Below are 20,001 nucleotides of genomic sequence, written 5' to 3' on the forward strand. Positions count from 1 at the left end.
CTCCAGGTTTCTTCAGCCGAGCAATGCCAGAGGAGCTGTGGAGAAGTCAGCAAATGTTTCCAACAGAACCTCCCTTTTCAAATATAATTTCTGTGGCAGAATCGACTGCTACATCAAGCTTCCTCCTTGGATCCGTACAGGCCAACAGGTCAGTCGCTGCAGTCACTGCAGTCAGCAGTTGCTTCTGATGGCACCAAGTGGTTAACCTCTGTTCCTCATAAATTATGAGGATCAATCTTCAGAGGTCGACAAAAGACCCAAAATACAATCAGGGATCCGTGACCCCACCAACCGTCCCCCACGCAGCATCCCCGCCCCAAAAACAGAACACAAACACCAAAAAATATGCTTCCATGTCAAGTAATAACGTAATTTTGTGTGATTTTAACAACATGAAATGGTAAAAACTTCATACAAACATATATAACTGGCTTTGTCACATTAAGACCTTCCACACTTTCGACATAACAGAAAACATAAATCAAAGATTGTGCTGTGGAATGCATGAAAAAGAGAAAAAGTAAGATGGTTTAGACAAAACAGAACTCTGTCTCCTTACATTTTCAGCATCAAGGCCGAAGCTATTCAAGCAGTCAACAATCAAACAAAAGCTTCCATCGTTAGATGCTTGACGACCGAACAACATGTTTTCATCTGCTGCAGAGAGAACTTCATGTACTGTGTAAATGCTTTGCAGGATTTTATCAAGACTGCACTTTGCTGTAACATTTACCACCTTTTCATCCGTCTTTCCAGAGAATTTAAAGTTAAAAAACAAATATGAAGAGGAGCTTGGCATTCCCTGTGAAATACTAGGCAAAGACTAATATAAATTAGGCTGTCAATATTTTTAATCACTATTAATTGAAAGATTTTAATTGTTAACTCAAGATTAATCACATATAATTTGTTTAATGTTATGTTTACCTTTAAAATATATTTCTCAAATTGCAAGAATATATTCTTACAGGTGCAGACAATTCTCCTTGCTTTACACAATTTGCAGTTGTGTTTTTAGGGCCCAAGCACTACAGTGCGAAGGCCCTATTGTATCTGTAGGATTTTTTTTTCTTGTTATTTTTATTTTTCCGACGAAATGAGGGCCTTTTTGCCCCCCTAAACTTAAAAAATGTTCATATTTAATGGTTTGCATTAATGGGCGTGGCCTAATGGCTCAACAGCGCCCCTTAGAAAACTTTGTGCCTCAAGCTCCACAATACGGTTTGACAGACATGCACGAAAATCGCTACACACCTGTATCATGTCGCAACTTAAAGACAAGTGTGTTGGCGCCATGGCCGAAACCGAACAGGAAGTCGGGCATTTTGAATTAATCGTGTAATTTTGGCGCAATTTATGCCATTTCTTCGGCCGTTTCTTTGCCCGAACCGTAACATGGTGTGTTATACATTAAAATGTGCGTCTCTATCCTGCGATGACGCGCATTACTTTTCTCATTCAAAAGCGTTACCGTGGCGGCGATACACGCCAAATATGGACCTGATTGGTCCATATTTGATAGTTCCTACTTTCTGCCATAACTTTTGAATGGTTTGTCGTGGGTGGTGTCATCGGACTCGGTTTTGAGTACTTGACCTTCATTGGTATGAAATAGCCCCGCCCCTTCTTCTGATTAGTCGATATTTGATAGATCCTATTTTCTGCCATAACTTTTGAATGGTTTGACATAAAGAGTCATGGGTGGTGTCATCGGACTTAGTTTTAAGTCCTTGACCTTTATTGGTGAAAATTGCACACGCGAGGGCACGTTCATCGCTGCTTGCAGCTTTAATTATAGTTGAAACCAGAGGTTTACATACACTGTGCAAAAAGACAACATATTTTGTCTCACTGTCTGAAGATAAATCAGAATAAACTTCTCATGTTTCAGGTCAGTCAGGATTACTAAAATTATTTAATAATGAAAGAGAGAATTTCTTAGAGAATTTTATATTACTTTCATTGCGTTAGCTTTGACATCTCTGGTATAACTATTAAGCACTTTTTTCAGAACTTCCCTGTAATTAAATGTCTGTTACAATCAACGTTGCTGCAGATAGATGGTCCGATCCTTTTAATCCATGAACCTATACCTGTTTTTGTAGGAACTGTTACTGTTTTGTCTGTTTTGTTTTGTTTTTTGTTCTCATTTTCAAAGTGTGCTTTGTCTGAGGTTGTCCAGCTTTGCAAGTGTAAAAAAGGGGGAAATTATAATCAGTAATACGTGTCTTGAACAAGCTCAGGCGATTAAAACACAGTAAGGTGAATAGGAAGCTAAAGTAATGGAACAGTCAGCTGGCAGGTAATCCTACGGTAAAAAAACATAAATCATAATTCCTCCGTTGCTTTTATCGATAAACACTGGGTTTATGGTCTGTATAAAAAACCCATGTGAAGTCACTGAAAAAGTTTCAAAACTGTAGACTGGGGCCCCCAGGTCAAGTTCACTGAAAGGGCCAAGTGCTACGTAGTTAAAGTGATGACAGCTAACTGTTACCATCATAGACTATATTGCAGCTGTCGCTCAAAAAGAAAACATTAAACAGACTACAAACTGATGGAGCGATGGAGCATCGTCAGCTTATTTCTTTCTGAACTTACATGAAGAACAAAACTGTTCATTTAAATGTGTTAATGTTAACGAGGAAGCAAAAAGTATGAGCAATGTGCAACATGATTGGAAGTGAAAGTTGGAGAAAGACAACGCTCTGGCGGCCCGGATAAATGTCCTCTTGTGTGGGCTGGTGACGCCACAGTCCTCTGTATCTCAGCAGACCCACAAATGAACTACTTTCTGAACTACAGGACCAAAAATAAAATGAACAGGGTTATGCTTTGTTGGGGTTTTTGGGGCTTTTGTAGTTCGAGACACCTAAACACATGCTGCCAAGCTGGGAAAAAGTGACTATTTTCACAATATGTTTCTTCTAGGAATACAAGTTTCTGAGTGAAATAGCAAAAAGTATAAGAAATCCACTATCTTCAATTCATAATATAATTTATGATCATTTAAGATTCAGAGAATCTGCACAAATCTCTGGGTAGAAGCAAAGCTGAAGCACAATATTGGATTATATTGATCAGACAATATTTTGTATTGGAAATATCACGCAAATAAACCAACAACATGACAACAAGATCCATAAACTGCTGCGTTTTCTCGGCAGGAGCTTGTTTAGGATGGACTGAAGTTAAATGTATCAGCACTCTCATTTCATGTGTGACAATAACATGACTTTGTAGGAAAAATAAATGAAAAGATGCTTAACTTAGGGCAGCGGTGGCTTGGTGGTTAGCACTGTTGCCTCACAGTGAGAAGGTCCCCGGTTTGACTCCCAGGCCCAGCAGGGTCTTTCTGTGTGGAGTTTGCATGTTCTCCCGTGCTTGCGTGGGTTCCCTCCAGGTAATCCGGTTTCCTCCCACAGTCCAAAAACATGCACAGTAGGTTAATTGATGATTCTGAATTGCCCGTAGGTGTGAGTGTGTCTGGTTGTTTGTCTGTATATGTGGCCCTGGGATGGACTGGTGACCTGTCCAGGGTGAACCTGCCTCTTGCCTGAAATTAGCTGGGATAGGCTCCAGCAGACCCCTGTGACCCTGCAAAGGATAAAGTGGGTATAGATAATGGATGGATGGATGCTTAACTTAATTATTCAGCAAATGATGCCTGAAACCTATAAGTTCTATATGAAGCAAAAACAATAACAAACTTATGTTTGCAGGCTGAAGCTGTTTGTTGACTAATTGGTGAGCGTGTGTGCACGTATCTGTGGATGAGTGTTTGTACTGTATGTGCTTCAAGACTGCTCAGAAATGCCACCCCGTCTGATAAATGTTGGGTAATTACGTTTATCTATTTATTTAGTTGGATATCAGTGTAACACTAAAACCTTTGTCTCCCTCTGCTTCCCTTGTTTCCTGCAATCCTTCTCCAATAAGAAGGGATGGATTTCCCATCTACTATCCATTCCTTCAACGGTGATGGACCTCTCCACCCCCTCCTTTGATTCATTATTTAGCACATGCCGTTCTCCTACAGTCTACCTTCTTCTTCTTCTTTCCTTTTCCCGAAGGCGTCCATTGTTCCCATGCACACAAACACATACATGTATACATGTCTGTGTTTTCCTCTCACATCTACTCTCCATATCCCTCACGCTCCGCCACTCTCTGGGGTACAGTCCACGCGGATGCCCCGCTCCTCCAGGATTGATCCCCCACACAGAATACATTAAACATCACCCAAGTAAGAAGAGCAGCAGCACACAATCAACTGTTCATCACTCAGCACTGATGGATGGGTGTAATTATGGGATGTCCTGTTCATCTTTCTTACACGAGAGGGAACTTTTCCTTCTCAGTATTCGGCTGCACCTTCATGAAGCTGAATGGATTTCCTGCCACCAGGATGTTTGTTTTTAACTTCTAATCATTAGCTCTGCTGCCGTTTGACTGAAATCCATTTGTACATTGGATTACGCACAGCTGCTGTTTTGTACAGATGTGGTTACGTAGGAATAGTCATGGAAACGCGACGAACGCCCACAGACACAAATAAACAGGATGTACTGTAATTTATTCTGCGAGCGAGTGAGGATGGGACGTAAACCGCATTTCATGCTTTGATTTTTCAGTTAGATGGATAACCTTCACCCACCCATTACTGGAAAACCCATAAATGCACTTTCACCCTAAGCTATAAGGCCCCAACAAATCTATCATGAGACGCAAAATCAAATAGGCAGCAAAGAACGATAACTATTATAGTATACTATTACTATACTATTGATCAGGTGGGATTTCAACCCTGTTGTCAAGATAACATGTTGGCATTGGACATTTCTATTAAAAAGTGACACAAAAATAGCCCACTCTAGGTCCAAATTTAACATATAAATGTCTGAACTTCTGTTTAGATACCATGGCTTTATGTTATAACACCCTGGATACCCTTTAGTGTATGTTTAAATGTGTTTTTAGATGTTTGTGAAAATGTCTGTGTACCGTACTCACAGAGAAGTACACAGCATGTACTGTAGACTGGTCATTGTTAGTATTTAGTAGTTTAGTTGTAAAACCGTGATGCTATCGTACAAACAGACGCTAGTCAAGTCACCAGCATCTACTGAGTGGACGCATTGCATTATGGGATGCAGAGAAGTATCTAAGGTAAACAGGTCAGTTGCACAGAGGAAATGTTATTGGAAAATAGCAAACTACCTGGGTTCCTCTCACATACTGCAGAGTGGGCGGGTGTTATACAGGATCAGCGCGCCCTGGTAGTATAACACAGGGCTTTTAAGGTCTCAGTCCACTTCTACGTTTGCTGTTTTCACTTTCACTCTATTTGGTCAGATGGAGGTTTTAAAAACAAATAGGTTTGCGTTGGTGTCAAAAAGAGCTTCTTTCAAGGTCTAAAGCATTTGACAAAGCTCCTTTCTCAGGCTTACCAGCTGATACCCCTCACTATAAAACCCAAAAACCGGCTGAAGGATTGAAAGGTGCTTTCCAATGAAAACATTCACTTGTGAATCTATAAGTGTAATTTCCACTGGAGACATTGGGGACACATTTTAAGTTGGATTATGAAGAGGCTCCTTGTAACAGTCAGTAATCATTCGAGAGGAGAGTGAACACACACCGTTTGAATTAATAACATTTGTTTGAGTCCTTGATTTATCGAGAGCATCAGTAGAAAGAAGCTGCTGTCTGTCAGCGCACCAGTTTTGTAGTTGCGGGACTTTAAAATGAAATGAAATGCAAACAACAGCAGCATCTGAGATTGATGTGTTAAATGAAAACTGGATGCGACCATTATATTTTCTACACCTGTTTACATCTGTTGATGACAGGATAAAGTTGGGAAAGCTGGCATGCTCTTTTAAATATTTATGTACAATCTATGCAACATGGAATCCGGTCCACCTCAAGCTGTAGCATCTCACATCTGCAATATATGAGAAGCAACAACTCTGGCTCCGGTTAAGCGTGAGACACAAATGGTACCATTTGATCATAATTCCATCTCATTCCTATCAGATGAAGTGCTGCATTAAAACACGGACGGTGAGACAGAAGCAGCAGAAGCTCAGATCTGCAGGTAGGTGATGTGCACCAGATTTGAATTCCTTGACGGTGAAATAAAGCCGTGCACAGAAGGGATGGACACATTCTTTTTTTTTTAAATATACCGCTGAATTAGAGATAATATAGGCGTGCGCTGACAATGTTTTGGACAGGGTTTATGGCCCAACTTTCTCATCAGCAATGATGCCTTCGTCTCTTCTTTAATGTCAGAGGACAGATGAGGTGGAGCTGCTTAACCTGTTCACTCCTAGGGATTTTCAAGGTGAAATTTTGCCTGAACAGGCCCATCCAAATTAAATCAACAATATCGCCACAATTATAAGGACAATTTGCATAGTCTTGTTCTCAATGGATAGCTAAGACCTCACAGCATACATTTCCAATGTCAGAGAAATTGTGAATATTCAAATGCCTGAGCAAATTTTGATAAACCAAAGAAAAAAAATGAAATCTTTATCCTTATGCCGCTCAGTGGAAAACACCATGATAGCAATGCATATAATTATAAAAATACCACTGGCTGGATTCTGCAACTCCTTGACTACAACTGTACCAAGTTACATGAAAATAGCTTAAAAGAAAAGAAAAGAAAAAGGAAAAAAGACAGTATAAAAGGATAGATCAAAGAAGTTTAAATATGTAGAGACATGGGATTGAAGGCAAAATGTAGAGCAATGAAAAAGTCTTTACATAAAAGTTGTTTTGAGTATCTTTTATCTTAAAACCTACCTGGAACCTTTGTTTTTTTCTGTGGTTAAAAAAAAATGCTTTTAAAACATCAAAATGTCCAAGCAATGTTATGTGACAAAGAAAACTGGAACTGAAAATCACATCATTTCAGCTTTGATTACACACAAAATTGATAAAGTGTGTGTAATTGATTCTCACATGTCCTGTGACGGACTGGGGAATTGTCCAGGTGTAGTCCTGCCTTTAGCCCAAGGGGAGCTGGGATAGACTCCAGCAGATCCCTGTGATCCTGAATAGAAACAAGTGATGACGGAGGGCTTCTCTCGAGTCTTGGTCAATGTGGGTCTTTCCATTTCATAATATAGGAAGTAATACAGGTTTTCTTATACATATTTTAGATTTATGCATCCTGGCAGAATAAATAAATATCATCAGGTTCATTTTCTGGATTTTTTTGTAATTATAATCCTTATGTATGTAGAAATGCAAGAAAAAAAATGTCACGTTTTCTTCTTTGCTAGAGGGCTCCCAGATGGCGTTTTGTGTCCCTGCCACTTTTCAAAGTAGTTACACCCTTGGTTGCATTAAGAAAAAAAAAAAAAAAAAAAAAAAAACACAGTTTATGGCCATCCAAAATTGTGATTTTTTTTTTTTATGTTTTGCATTAGTTTTAACATTTTCCATGGAACTGGGTTTTATTTCTCTGGGGATATTGAACCGATGCATTTTATGCCAAACCATGATTTTAAAAAAACAACAAAAAAAACTACAGTAATCTTAACCGACAAATCATGAGCAAGTAACAGTGAAACTAATAAGAAACAAAAACAAAGCAGTTGTCCCAGTCCCACGGTCTCATGGGAAAAACTAGATTTAATGTAAAAAAAAAAAAATATCAAGGAAATCATCAAGTCCAGTAATGAAAGTGGAACTTTCTCCAACTTCTGTTGGAAACAATTCTGCCGCTGCAATGCAAGGAACCCATAATTCAGTTTGGCAGCGCTTGATGTCATCCACTTCCTACACTTACTTGTGAGCAGGAGTAAGACTCGAGGAGGACCTGCTAACTTTTATTAGGTACACATTATAGTTCTATTCATAAAGTACTGAATACGCGTCGTTATCAAGGACACGTTATGTAAAAAAAAAGAATAATTTTTGTGTTTGCATTATATGTGGGTGTCTTAAGTAACTATTACCTCAAAAACATCAACATAACAAAACCTTATTGTTGTTTGGGTTGCCGAGTTCTGAAGATATGCCATTCAAGGAGCCATCTGGTGTCTGGGACATTACAGATCCAGATAAGAGTACAGTTATCCAGCTTCCTCATACCTGTCTCCTACCACTTTCAGATCATTCTGCTGCACTTTGGAAGAAAGCAGCACAGATCTAAATCAGTGACATCAAATTAGGTACAGCGGATAAGGTAGTGGAGATGAGTTGAGTTACCATTGTCGCCCTATACATCTATGAATAGAGCTGTGAAGACAAGACAGAAAAAAGGGGGGGGGCGACTCTATTCATGTGTTTATTATACCAATGTGTGTAGTAAAACATTTCATTAAGGCATCAAGAAATTGTACCACCTTTGGAAAAAAAGGGAGCTTATTTCATGACATGTTTGTTCTTTTTCTTTCTTTTTTTTGTATTTTAGGGTTTTTGAAGACTTGGTTTAGATGAAGGGATCAGAAGGTGGTGCTAAGTTTACCAGAGGAAAAAAGAAATGAACAATAAATGTGTGTGTGTGTGTGTGTGTGTGTGTAACTCTCCATGTAATGAGCATCTGCGCTGAAAGGCAATCCTTTCACTTACTGTCTGCTTGTCTGCAGGAGGTCAACACCATCCAGTGGGCAGCAGCTGTTGCTTTTCCTCTCTGGTCTCTCAGATGAAGTGAACCTGTGGCCACCTCGGATGCTGCAGACACGCTGGGGGGGGTGGAAGGGAAGTGGATGGGGGGGGTTCTTCAGCAGTTGTTCATTGATTAGCCTGGAGGGCCTGAGCTGAGTGGGGGAGGCTGGAGGGTTTGCAGGAGTGTGCACGAGGACGCTGGGTCGCTGTGACACTAAACTACTGGCATCATCTCTCTCTCTCTCCCGCTGCATCCCGTTTAAGGCTTTGACGGCTGTCCTTCCCTCTTTTCCTTACACAATGCAATGAGTCATGTTTCAGACGTAGAATTATGGCGTGTTACAGTTTGAAGTCTTGTCTGGAAATGCTTCAGTCAGCACATTTGGTGAAAAAACAAAAACAATTTAATCTGGAAAACATGGTGACAGGATGCCTTTCACATTAGCCATTTTAAATAAAAATGCCTCCATGTCGTTGTACATCTGTACACTGCAAAAACAGCCCATCTAGACATAAGCTGGTCCGCTTAAACTCAATAGAGTACAGCCTTTACTATGTTTCAGATGTGCAACAAATGTGACACCAACCCTGAACAGCTGCACACTTTAAAGTCAGAGCAAGCGATTCTATAAGATTTCCGTCGCTGGCATTTATACCTCTGCGTCATCGGTTGCGTCGCTCTGGAATTACACCACCAACTGGTGGGCGGTTTTCTTTTCTGCAGCCCCGTTGCTCACAGGGCCGAGTTTCCTTTTGTTCACGTCCTGTATGTAGCTCACACATATCAACAGAGCAAATTCTGTATATTTGATGCGAGTTGGAGCTGATAAATGTTGACCATCAGTCGTTTTTAAGACATTGCAGCAAACTATCACTCTGCCCGACTTGGAAATGATGAAGAAGAAATAGCAACGGAAGATTTGAAAAGGAAAAAACTGCCTGGGTTTTCTCCTTAATTGGTTAATTGATGATTCTAAATTGCCTGTAGGTGTGGGTGTGGGTGTGGCTGGATGTCTGTCTCTATATGTGGCCCTGCGATGGACTGGCGACCTGTCCAGGGTGTAACCCCTCCCTTTCGCCTATAATGAGCTGGGATAGCCTCCAGCAGACCCCCGTGACCCTGCAAAGGATAAAACGGGTATAGAAAAATGGAGGGTGGATGGATGGATGGATTTCTTGCAGTCTGTGTTGACACAATGTGTAGTCAGAAAACTTTGGGAGAAAACAAAGTTTATGTAGTCTTCCCTGTAGTACACCGACTAACCATGTATCAGTTTATGTGCATCGACGGAGAGGCTCTGTGTTGTGATACCATCGACTCAATGGAGAAGCATGAATTAGGCTCAAGATGTGGTATGGTCCCCGCCTACTTAAAAGCTGCTGAAATGTTGCAATGCTAAGTATCTTAGGTTCACATTGTGTGAACCACGTTAACCATGAAACAATGTATGCTTTGTTCCCTCTTCATTTTCCATACTGACCCATATCGTTCTGATTGGAGGCTGTAAATTGTTTGCCCCATTCTTTTAAAATAACCCAAGAGACGTTTTCCCTACAGTGTGGCAGTATAATTGGTTTAAAGCTCAAAAGCAGCTCGTATTCTTTTAAAGCTTTCACCAAAGCCATCCTTTCAATGCCAAACTGAGAAACCAAGATTGCTTTTATCCTCAGCACAAACTTTGTTTTACATTGCTGCACATCAGTACTGTGATGTTTGTTCAAATGTTAAATGCACACCAACATCATGTCTCCTAGGAGAGAATATTAAATGGGTACCACCAGGTGATAATGTGTCAAAAATCATATGAGAAAGTTTCCGGTGCATCCTATTGTATGCATCAAAGTAAGTGTATAGCTATTACAAAAAAGCAGAAAGTGCACAGAGCTACTGAGCACAGAAAATTGTGAGCCTCACCGAAACCCATCCCTGTCTAGGTTTGCATTTTCCAGAATCCTATTCACATTTACACATCAATCAAACATATTACATAACACAATTAAATGATTAGTCCATAGGGACCCCTGAAAATCCCCTATACTGTTAAAAAAGATATTTTCTTTGCACATTTAAAGGGCTGCTTCTTGCACTTACTGGCTTTTGTTGATTGATTCAAAGAAAGGTTAGAAAAAAAGGTAGAGGAGCAGAGAAGAATGAAACAAAAGCTGCAAAAGTGAGAAGGATCAGGGCTGGAACATGCTGAAGGAGACGAAGTTTTACAAATTGGATGGAAAAGGAAAAGGTGCATTATATAGGATCCAGATCTTCTTGGTCAGGAGGGACTGACGATAAACATATGAGAAGGTTGGGGGGGGGGGGGGGGGGGGAAGCAGGCAAAAGGAAAACAGAGGAGAGAAGAATAGAGAAATGGAGGTGGGCTTTTAGTCTGATGCAGACATAAGGATTTATGAGGCTGGAGGGGCTGGAGGGGCAGCTCCAGGGAGGATGTTTCCCAACCATCATCACCACCAGCAGCAGCATGGCGTGTCATGCCTCCAAAAAGGCAACAGTGAGTGAGTTTCATGTGGCAAGAACAACAACTGTCAGCAGTTGTTGATGTGTGTCTGCAGCTGTCGAAAAGACACACTCAAGATGTGCCAGACGTGGGCTTGCTTCCATATTGACCCTCCTCAGATGGGGGTAGGAGCGTGAGGAGGTTTTTCATCATAAGCTGGATATTGATTACAGGGACTCTGAGATACATGGGTGACACCAGATACCGCAGCCATATGTCCACTTAAGATTAACATGACTCCCATTTCTCCACCCCCGCACTCACATATACCGTGGAATGCCAATCTTTTGTCTCCTGTGCAAGCAGACAGCAAGACAGGTGTTCACATTCACACACACGTTTTTTTTTTCCAGACACATGTTCAGATAATATCTGCAAAATGATTGCAAAGGCATCCCACCTTCACCTTATGAAAGTGGAGTCGTGTAAAGGCTGATTTATGGTTCTGCGTTACACCAACGCAGAGCGTACGGCGTACCCTACGGCGTAATCTCTGCGTCGATTTAACGCAGAACCATAAATCAGGTTTAACCCTCTGCCCACGGTGCGTGTTTTTTTTTTGTTTTTTAGTTTGGATCCCCATTAGCGGACGCAAAACGCCAACTAGTCTTCCTGGGGTCCATGAAAATTAAAATACATTCATATAAAAGCACAATTATACATATATATACTTCCTATAGTACTTTACATTTTAAATGTATGAATACATAACTAAATACATAAGTAATTACAATTACATCACTCCATTAACCCCCCCCCCCACATCCCACCCACATCATTACACCAGCAACATCACTGTAGTGGTATCCATCACAACCTGCAACTACATTGAGCTGTATTTTCCACACAATAAATCACAAAATGTATATCAAACATACAGTGGCGTCAATTCAGTGGAAGCTAAGGTATGGCAAGGTTACTAGTCACAGAACTTAACTAGAGTATCAATCAACACGTGCAGCAAATACTCATCACAGAAGTCTGCTATGTAGCTTATCTGTGTGGTCAAGAATATTGGAACTTTTTCAAATGCAGTCTCGCTCACTGCAAAAACTAAAAATCTTACCAGGAATATTTGTCTTATTTCTAGTTAAAATGTCTCAGTTTTAGTCAAAAAATCTCATTACACTTAAAACAAGAATCATTACCAGAAAAATAACTTGTTATTTGACCATTTTCACCTGTTTCAAGTAAATTTTCACTTGAAATAAGTACAAAAATCTGCCAGTGGGACAAGATTTATCTTCTCATTACAAGCAAAACAATCTTGTTCCATTGGCAGATTTTTCTACTTATTTTAAGTGAAAATCTACTTGAAACAGGTGAAAATGGTTGTTTTTGAGTCTTGTCTTTAATGTAATGAGATTTTTTTTGACTAAAAATTTGACATTTTAACTAGAAATAAGACAAATATTCTTGTTAAGATTTTCAGTTTTTGCAGTATATAATAACTAGTGAAATCGATCATGTTCTGATTTGCATTTGTAGTTATTTTATATGTATTAAGTAATAGAATAATCAATACAAAGAGACACAGAGTAATTCCATAAATGTATTTAAAAAAACAAACATTTACATTTACCCCTTGAAGCCAAGGTGTGGCGGCTGCCATACCTTGCCATACTGAATTGACGCCCCTGCAAACATATATATTAACCATTGTTTATGTCTGTACCCAAAAATAACCTTTTTAGTTGCTTTTTGAAACTGTCTCTGCTTGTTGCTTTAGTTATGGTATATGGCAACCTGTTCCACTGTGAGATGGCCCTGTACATACAAGTTCTTTTCATTGCATTTGATCTCGGTAATGGAATAGAAATATGACCCCAGCTAACTTGTCTTGTCCTGTGCTCATGTCTGTTTTGGGTGTGTGTTTTGAGTGTACTGTCCCTTTAAACGGGGGGCGTGGCTCCGCTACTACGGCCCCGCCCCTCATGCATAACAGCCAAATTGTCCTTCCGCCGGATCATATAGTGCAGCAGTCTGCACAGAAAGTGTCCGCAGCTGCAGCCTGTGCGCGCCCACGAGCGAGCGAGCGAACTCATTAACCTCACTCAACTGTTTGCCTCCGAAAAAGAGAAAAAAAGAACACAAATATAGAAAAACAAAGCTTGTTACTTGGAGCTCACTACCCGAAAGGACTCGTTGAGGCTGCCGCTTTTTTTGGACGCTTTAACTGCAGGCGGTGGATTTATGAAGACTCACAGCGTTTTTATCACTCTCAGCACCAGGTAACATATTTAATTTACTTGTAAAAAAAAAAAAAAAAACATTTTTAAATCCCACGGTGATTAGGTGAACACACAAGCGCGGAAACTGGTGTTTGGGGCGTTGAAAGGAGCGTTTAAAAGTTTGCAGGTTTTGAGGCTGGTGGGTTTGCAGGCGTTTGCAGCTGAATGGAGCTGAGAGGACGAGGACCTGCACATGCTCCACATACGGCTCCATGGCAGGCCAAACCCGCTACCTGTCTATCCAATTGATCTATTTCCATCTAACTTAATCAGTCTATTTTCTGCTGAGCAGATATCCGACCCCCCTCCATCCTCCCTCCTCTCAGCTCTCTGTCACACTACAGGCGACTTACTACTAAAACACACTTATGTAATGTGACATGGTTGCGAAACTTGCACTTCTCAGCAAGCCACAAGACAGTTTTTAAAGCATGCATGTCAGCAAAGGGTGTTTTACTCACATGTAAGGATAGGATACTTTAGTATGCTTGGGTTTAATCCACCTCCAACCCCTCCCACCCCACCATTAATAGTCTTACTTAATCTGCTCTACATTTAGTGTTGTGGTTTCCTGAAATGCAAGAGTGTTTACCAGTGGAATCAGTAATCACCCTGGTTCCTGTGAAGTCTTCAGACAATGGTGGGACTATTTAGATGAGCTGAGCTCTGATCCAACCCTTGACTCTGCATCTCTCCGCAGATAGAGGCAACAGGGAGTGATTTGTGCCCCCCCCCCCTCCTGCCTGCCTGCCTGCAGCCCCCATGCCAGGCATTGGCTCCGCCGTCCCTCGTTATGAAAACTGGGACATGGACCACCTCGACCACTACCAGCATTATTTCTACGACGACCACGACCCCGACGAGGACTTCTTCAAGTCCACCGCGCCCAGCGAGGACATATGGAAGAAATTTGAGCTAGTGCCGACCCCGCCCATGTCCCCCATCCGGTCGGTGGAAGGGTCGGGCAAGGTCGGGCTGCTGTGCCCGTCCCTCGGGGACAAGTTGGAGTGGGTGTCCCAGTTCCTGGGGCAGGAAGATGAGCAGCTGCAGGACCTTCCGTGCAAGCTGGCGACGACCAATGACTCCTTCGGGAACCTGAGCTCCATCATCATCCAGGACTGCATGTGGAGCAGCTTTTCGGCCGGACAGCAGCTGGAGAGGGTGGTCGGGGAGCGATGCGCTCCGTGTCCTGGGATGGGGGCAGCGGCGGCCGCCAAAGTGGCGGCGTGCGCCAACGTGACGTCCCCCGGGAGGGCGCAGGGCAGCCTCTCGGAGCCGCCGGCCCTCAGCGGCTTGGCCGCGGACTGTGTGGACCCGGCCGCCGTGCTTACTTTCCCCGTCAGCGGCGGCGGATGCAAGAAACAGGTGTCCTCGGGTTCAGAGTCACAATCCGATTCATCAGGTCAGTAACGGATAAGCTCCAAGGCTTCACTGAAGCTTCTGGTTGTAGCGTTTTAGTCTCTCTGACTGGAAATGAGCTTTGAGTTTCACTCGCTTATCTTGCTAAGAGTTAATAAACGCGCCTCAAGATAACTTTCCATATTTTCCTTTTATTTTCAAAGAAAGCGAACGTTGTCATCTCCTGCTTGTTAATCTCATACATTTATATTGATCTTTCTTTTGTGAGGGTCTCGGATCTTTTCGCTCAGCTGACTGTTATTGCTCTGCTTTGATCAGTCGGTATGTGACAGTATTAGTTGGCATGGCCCACGACTGCATTGCGTTAGCTCGGCGAATGCAACACATGCTTGAAGCCCAGAGAGCGACACACCCATTGAAACATCTGCTGCCTGGCAGCGCTCCAGCAGACCAGCTGCTTCTTCTCCCGCTCCTCCAGTCTGACTTATGACAACGACGTCCTCTCCGCTTCTCTTCGCTTTTCACATTAATTCAATAGAGTGCTAGTTATTTGAACTTTTACGTAACAAAAAGAAGGGAACAGGCGCTCCTCTCTTTTTTAGCTATTGAATCTAGTCTTTAATTTTCCGGGACTCGAGACCTACTTTCCCCCCCCGATTTTCCACTCCCAGAACCCATATGATGAGGTTCGGTATGTAGGCTGCCATGTGACGCCAGTTTGGACCATGCATAATGGTGTGTGGAATGTCACAAAGAACTTGTTGCTGCATTCTTGCGCTCAACAGGCTCTGGCGCCAATTGTGTCAGTGGGTGGATTTGGTCCGCGCCAGGCTGGAGAATGAATAGAGCGGGATTAGTTATTTAGGAGGTCGGCTGGGCCGAGCTGAGCTGGAATTCCCCGACACGAGCTAGACGGAGTATCTCAAAGTATTTCTGGGCATGATATGTGATGAGAGAGGAGGAGACTGAGCGGTGGTAGGAAATGCATGTATAAAAGTGTGGTTCTGCCTGAAGAGAGCCATGTCAGGCTCGTTTTGTGTGTGTGTTGTTTTTTTTTGTGGGGGGGGGGGGTTGGATAGGTCCAAAGCTTGCTCTTAGAAACTTAGATTGTCTGTTTGAAACAAGTCTATAAGACCTTTCTTTGTGTTTCCTTAATGTACCATTTCCACTCCAATAAAAGAGCTGCCTGTGGTCTTTAAAGTATGCTGAGGAGAATATTAGCCGGCGTGTTTTAACAAGTTGAAGAATGATCTATTTTGCACTTCAGTGCGTCTTCACCTGATGCAACCTCGCTCATCCTCACTCTGCACACATGAATGCAGGAAAGGAATCTCCAGCGCTGACGGAGACTGACCTGCAGGAGGGATGATGGAGCGTCTTGTAGGCGTGTCTTCTGTAGCATGTCAAAGGTCATCAAAGCTTCATTAGGTTGTGGGAAGTTCGTTTTCACAGAACTGGCCAGTGGGCTTGCAGAGGTTACGGTCTAGACGAGTGTGTCGACAGGCTCAGTTTTGCCCATTTGCATTTTTATCAAATGTGTACAACACACTTTTTTTTTAGATTGTTGTCTTATATATTTTTTTCTCCTCCTTTCAGACGATGAAGATGACAATGACGAGGATGAAGAAGAGATCGATGTGGTGACAGTGGAGCACAAGCGGCAGCGTAAACCTCGTCGAATGGTCAACACCCGGAAGCCGGTCACCATAACGGTGCGAGCCGACCCGCACGACCCCGGCATGAAGCGCTTCCACATTTCCATCCACCAACAGCAGCACAACTACGCTGCCCCCTCCCCGGACACGCTGCCGGCGGCTCCTGAGCCGCCCCGGAAGAAGGTCCGGCAGGAGGCCTCGGCCCCCGTGAGCCAGCCCCAGCAGAACTTTAACTACCACCAGCCCCAGCCCGGCCACGCCCCCTCGAACTCGGACACCCGCAAGTGTCCCGTAACAGCCGCCGGGCTGCGCTTGGAGTCCCCCAACTTCTGCGCCGCTTCTCCTACCTCATCCACATGGCCTTCATCTCCACCTTCCTCCTCCTCCTACCACCCGCAGAGCTCGCCGTCGAAGCCCCTCTCCCACCTCTCCAGCCCGCAGTCGTCCGACTGCGAGGACACAGACAAACGCAGGGCGCACAACTTCCTGGAGCGGAAGCGGCGGAACGACCTGCGCTCGCGCTTCCTCTCGCTACGGGACGAGATCCCGGGCTTGGCGGACTGCCCCAAGACTCCCAAGGTGGCCATCCTGACGCGTGCCACGGAGTACCTGCAGCAGCTGCACGCCAGCGAGAGACAGCGGGCTCACGAGAGGAAGCAGCTGAAGGCCAAGCAGCTGCAGCTGCTGCAGAGGCTGGCGCAGCTCAAGCGCTCCTGAGCGGCAGGCGCGGGAGGATCAGCTGTCGTCTCCCACGCACGCGCTTGCAGAACTGAAAGAGACTACATGAAGGAGAAAAACACACTCTTGTTCACTTTGAGTTGCTCATACTGAAGTAGTGCAGGTGGATTTTTTTTTTTTGTATTTTTAATTTTTTCCTCATTTCCTGTTTTTGCACATTAGCCTCTGAGTGATTGACAGGCTGTCAGGACAGTAAGCTACGGACTGATGCTGAGGGGCATCTTATGGGCGTGTGTCCATGGTCACTCAACAAGTGTTAAACTGTCATATTTCCACTCTTGAAATATCGTAAGATTTCCGCTTGCTGCAGGAAGGCCTGTTGCGAACATGGCAGTGTTTATTAAATAAACGGCTACAACTGTTCTGTGTTAACTGCTGCACTGTTCAGACTTTCCCTCTATTGTAACGGGGCTTATTGTGCTTGCACAGCTGTGGTGTCTCCCCTGAAGTTTCTCCGTAGACCTCCCTATACATCTGATCTCTTTTACGACCCCTGTTCTTTACTGCTTGGCATGCAACTTCGAAATTTCAAGTCGCCTGTAACACTTCAGCTCCACGTTTGTCTCCGTTCAATTTGCCTTTTTTACGTCCCTTTCTTCTCAAACCTCCTCCCTGTTCCTTTTTTCCCCCGATCACCAGTATAGAGACTTCTTGCTTCATGCAAAACCGAAATGCGTAGCAGTACTGTAAAAGGTAGAGGGACACAATATTATTTATTCTGCATGTCTGGAAAAGATGAGGTTGAGTTTTAGCGTCTGTGCCTGCAGCTTCTAATCATTACTTCAGTATTTCACCACCGCACCACAAACGTCTCGACAGCAGCAGCAGCAGCCCATTTTTTTTTGTAGCCGTAATTTGGAGAGGGGAAAAAAAAAAAAGGTTTGCCATGCAAGCACTTTTGGAGATGAAGTGATGCAAAACACTACTAAAATACTTAATTAACTCTTTAATTTTGTGCCATTGACACCAGCCAAAAGATGGATGTTGGCTTCAGTTAATTAACTCAATTCCAGGATTGGATTAATATGATTCTGTTTCAACGACGTCAAAAATGACATCTTTCTGCTAGAGGCCAACTGAGTTACAACTGTATTTCCTTTGTCTTGCAATTTTCTTTTGTCTTTGGTGTAATGCCTCTAGAAGCCTTTCATTGTATATAGAAAATGCAGCTGGATGTTTGTGTATATGGATCATTTTCTGTACAGACCCTTCCAAAGCGAAACCAGAGCTGTCTACTCATCCTAATTTTTTGTCGGGGCCCCGTGCCCCAAACCTGGGCCAAGCTTACTGGCTTTTCAGAGATGATTCAAAGCTTCTATTTTTGTTAATAAAATTATTATAAAAAGAGACAAAATAAAACACTCTGAACATTGATCACACTAGCCACTTTGTTGCAATGTTTTGTTTTTCTTTGCAAGGCCTACTTTGTTTTCTTTCATTACTTTCCTGTCTCTGGAGTTTATTTGTACAAGTCAGACTTGATGAAAGTTTTATACTATATTTTCCTACAGACGTGTGTTTCAGTGTGAGCAAATGACTGTTTCTGTTATTGTAGCGGGCAGGGCTGTATTGGTGGTTACGTGCTGAAAATTGGCATGTGTGTCTGCTTTCTCTCCGGAGAGCTCCTGTATTCAATTTAATCACTGTAGCCATAGCGCAGTCTTACATCTGACGTGAATGCTATGTGGGAGAGGGGGGGGACTTAAGAGGATCTACCGATTAAACTTCTGGCTGTGTGTGAGGCCATTATTAACCTTAATAGTAATGCTTTTGTCTTTTTTGCAAGCCTGGAGCTCCCTGTTGTCCCATAAGCTATCAGACAGGAGACTGTAGTCCTGCATCTTGTACTGTAAATGACCAGTAGCATGCCCTGTGTTACCAGCACTCAGGGAAATCCATATACCGTAGTCTGTATTCCCTGTCACAGCACTGTAGGCTCTGCTTGAGTTAAATACTATTCCAATATGCTGTACATGTCAGAAAATCTTAAAAGCCATCACAGTAATGAGTAGACACATAATGCTCTTTTTCCTCAAGAAATGCAAATTAATTCAGCACAAACCACCAGTTGGCCTGAAAGGATTTAGTCTTTTATTTTTTTTCTCCAACTGGGTGCACCCATGTTACTGGCTTGCACTGATTTCTTTAATTTAATTCGTCTTGGTCACTGTTCTCCGCTATGGCACAGTAATGGTAGCAGTGGATATGGGTTATGTACTTTGGGAGTTCAGTTGTGGCAAATTATTATTTTGGAGCCTTGTCTCAGCACTTTTTCCCCCCTCTCTGTACCTCACAACCCTCTGTGTATGAAGAGTAAAAAAAAAAAAAAAGAATTAAATGGTTTGACATCATAAACAACTTGTCTGGTCTATATTTTATCTCTTGCCTTTTGAAGTGGATAGGAAATGTGTGTTTACACATGTTCTCCATTAAAAAAGATTTCTATCAATGAATGATCCCTCTCCCCATCCATTGTTTCTTAAAAATCTCCAAGGTAACCAGTTTGGGCATTTTTTACCATGGCAACAAGCATCTTAGCTGCAGGGCTCTGACAGTTTCCATAGAAACAGTACCAGCTTTGCTGAACATGGCCATGCAAAGAATTATATAATCACTTAGCACAATTTGTCTGTTATGGTACTTAATTGGCTGATTAACTCCGAGGTCTGAGGCTACTTCAAATGAAACCAGTTACTGAGAGATAAAAATGCAGGAGACAATCCAAGTTAAATTATTACTATTACTAATTATTACTTTCGCTTCTGTTTACAAAGATTTTCGTCAGAATAACGGTCTGATATGATTATACAATATTGAATTCAACTGATCAGACCATTTTTCCTACTAGAAATCAATAAAAAATACATTTCTTGCTGG

General features: G+C 42.6%; 1 protein-coding gene across 1 annotated transcript; it reads left to right on the plus strand.

Moving 5' to 3' along the window:
- The first annotated feature begins 13,126 nt into the window (after positions 1-13,126).
- myclb (MYCL proto-oncogene, bHLH transcription factor b) lies at positions 13,127-19,466 on the plus strand. The gene is made up of 3 exons (XM_061741032.1): positions 13,127-13,372; positions 14,073-14,774; positions 16,328-19,466. Exons 2-3 carry the CDS (start codon positions 14,135-14,137, stop codon positions 17,101-17,103), a joined length of 1,416 nt encoding a protein of 471 aa, XP_061597016.1. The 5' UTR covers positions 13,127-13,372; positions 14,073-14,134; the 3' UTR covers positions 17,104-19,466.
- Positions 19,467-20,001: the final 535 nt, after the last annotated feature.

The sequence above is a fragment of the Cololabis saira genome, chromosome 15 (genome assembly GCF_033807715.1).
Source record: "Cololabis saira isolate AMF1-May2022 chromosome 15, fColSai1.1, whole genome shotgun sequence".
Classification (NCBI taxonomy): Eukaryota; Metazoa; Chordata; class Actinopteri; order Beloniformes; family Belonidae; genus Cololabis; species Cololabis saira.

Coding starts and splice junctions, on each gene's coding strand:
- myclb (XM_061741032.1), top strand. CDS start 14,135: ATGCCAGGCATTGGCTCCGCCGTCCCTCGTTATGAAAACTGGGACATG. Junction 14,775..16,327: donor GTCACAATCCGATTCATCAG/GTCAGTAACGGA, acceptor TCCTCCTTTCAG/ACGATGAAGATGACAATGAC.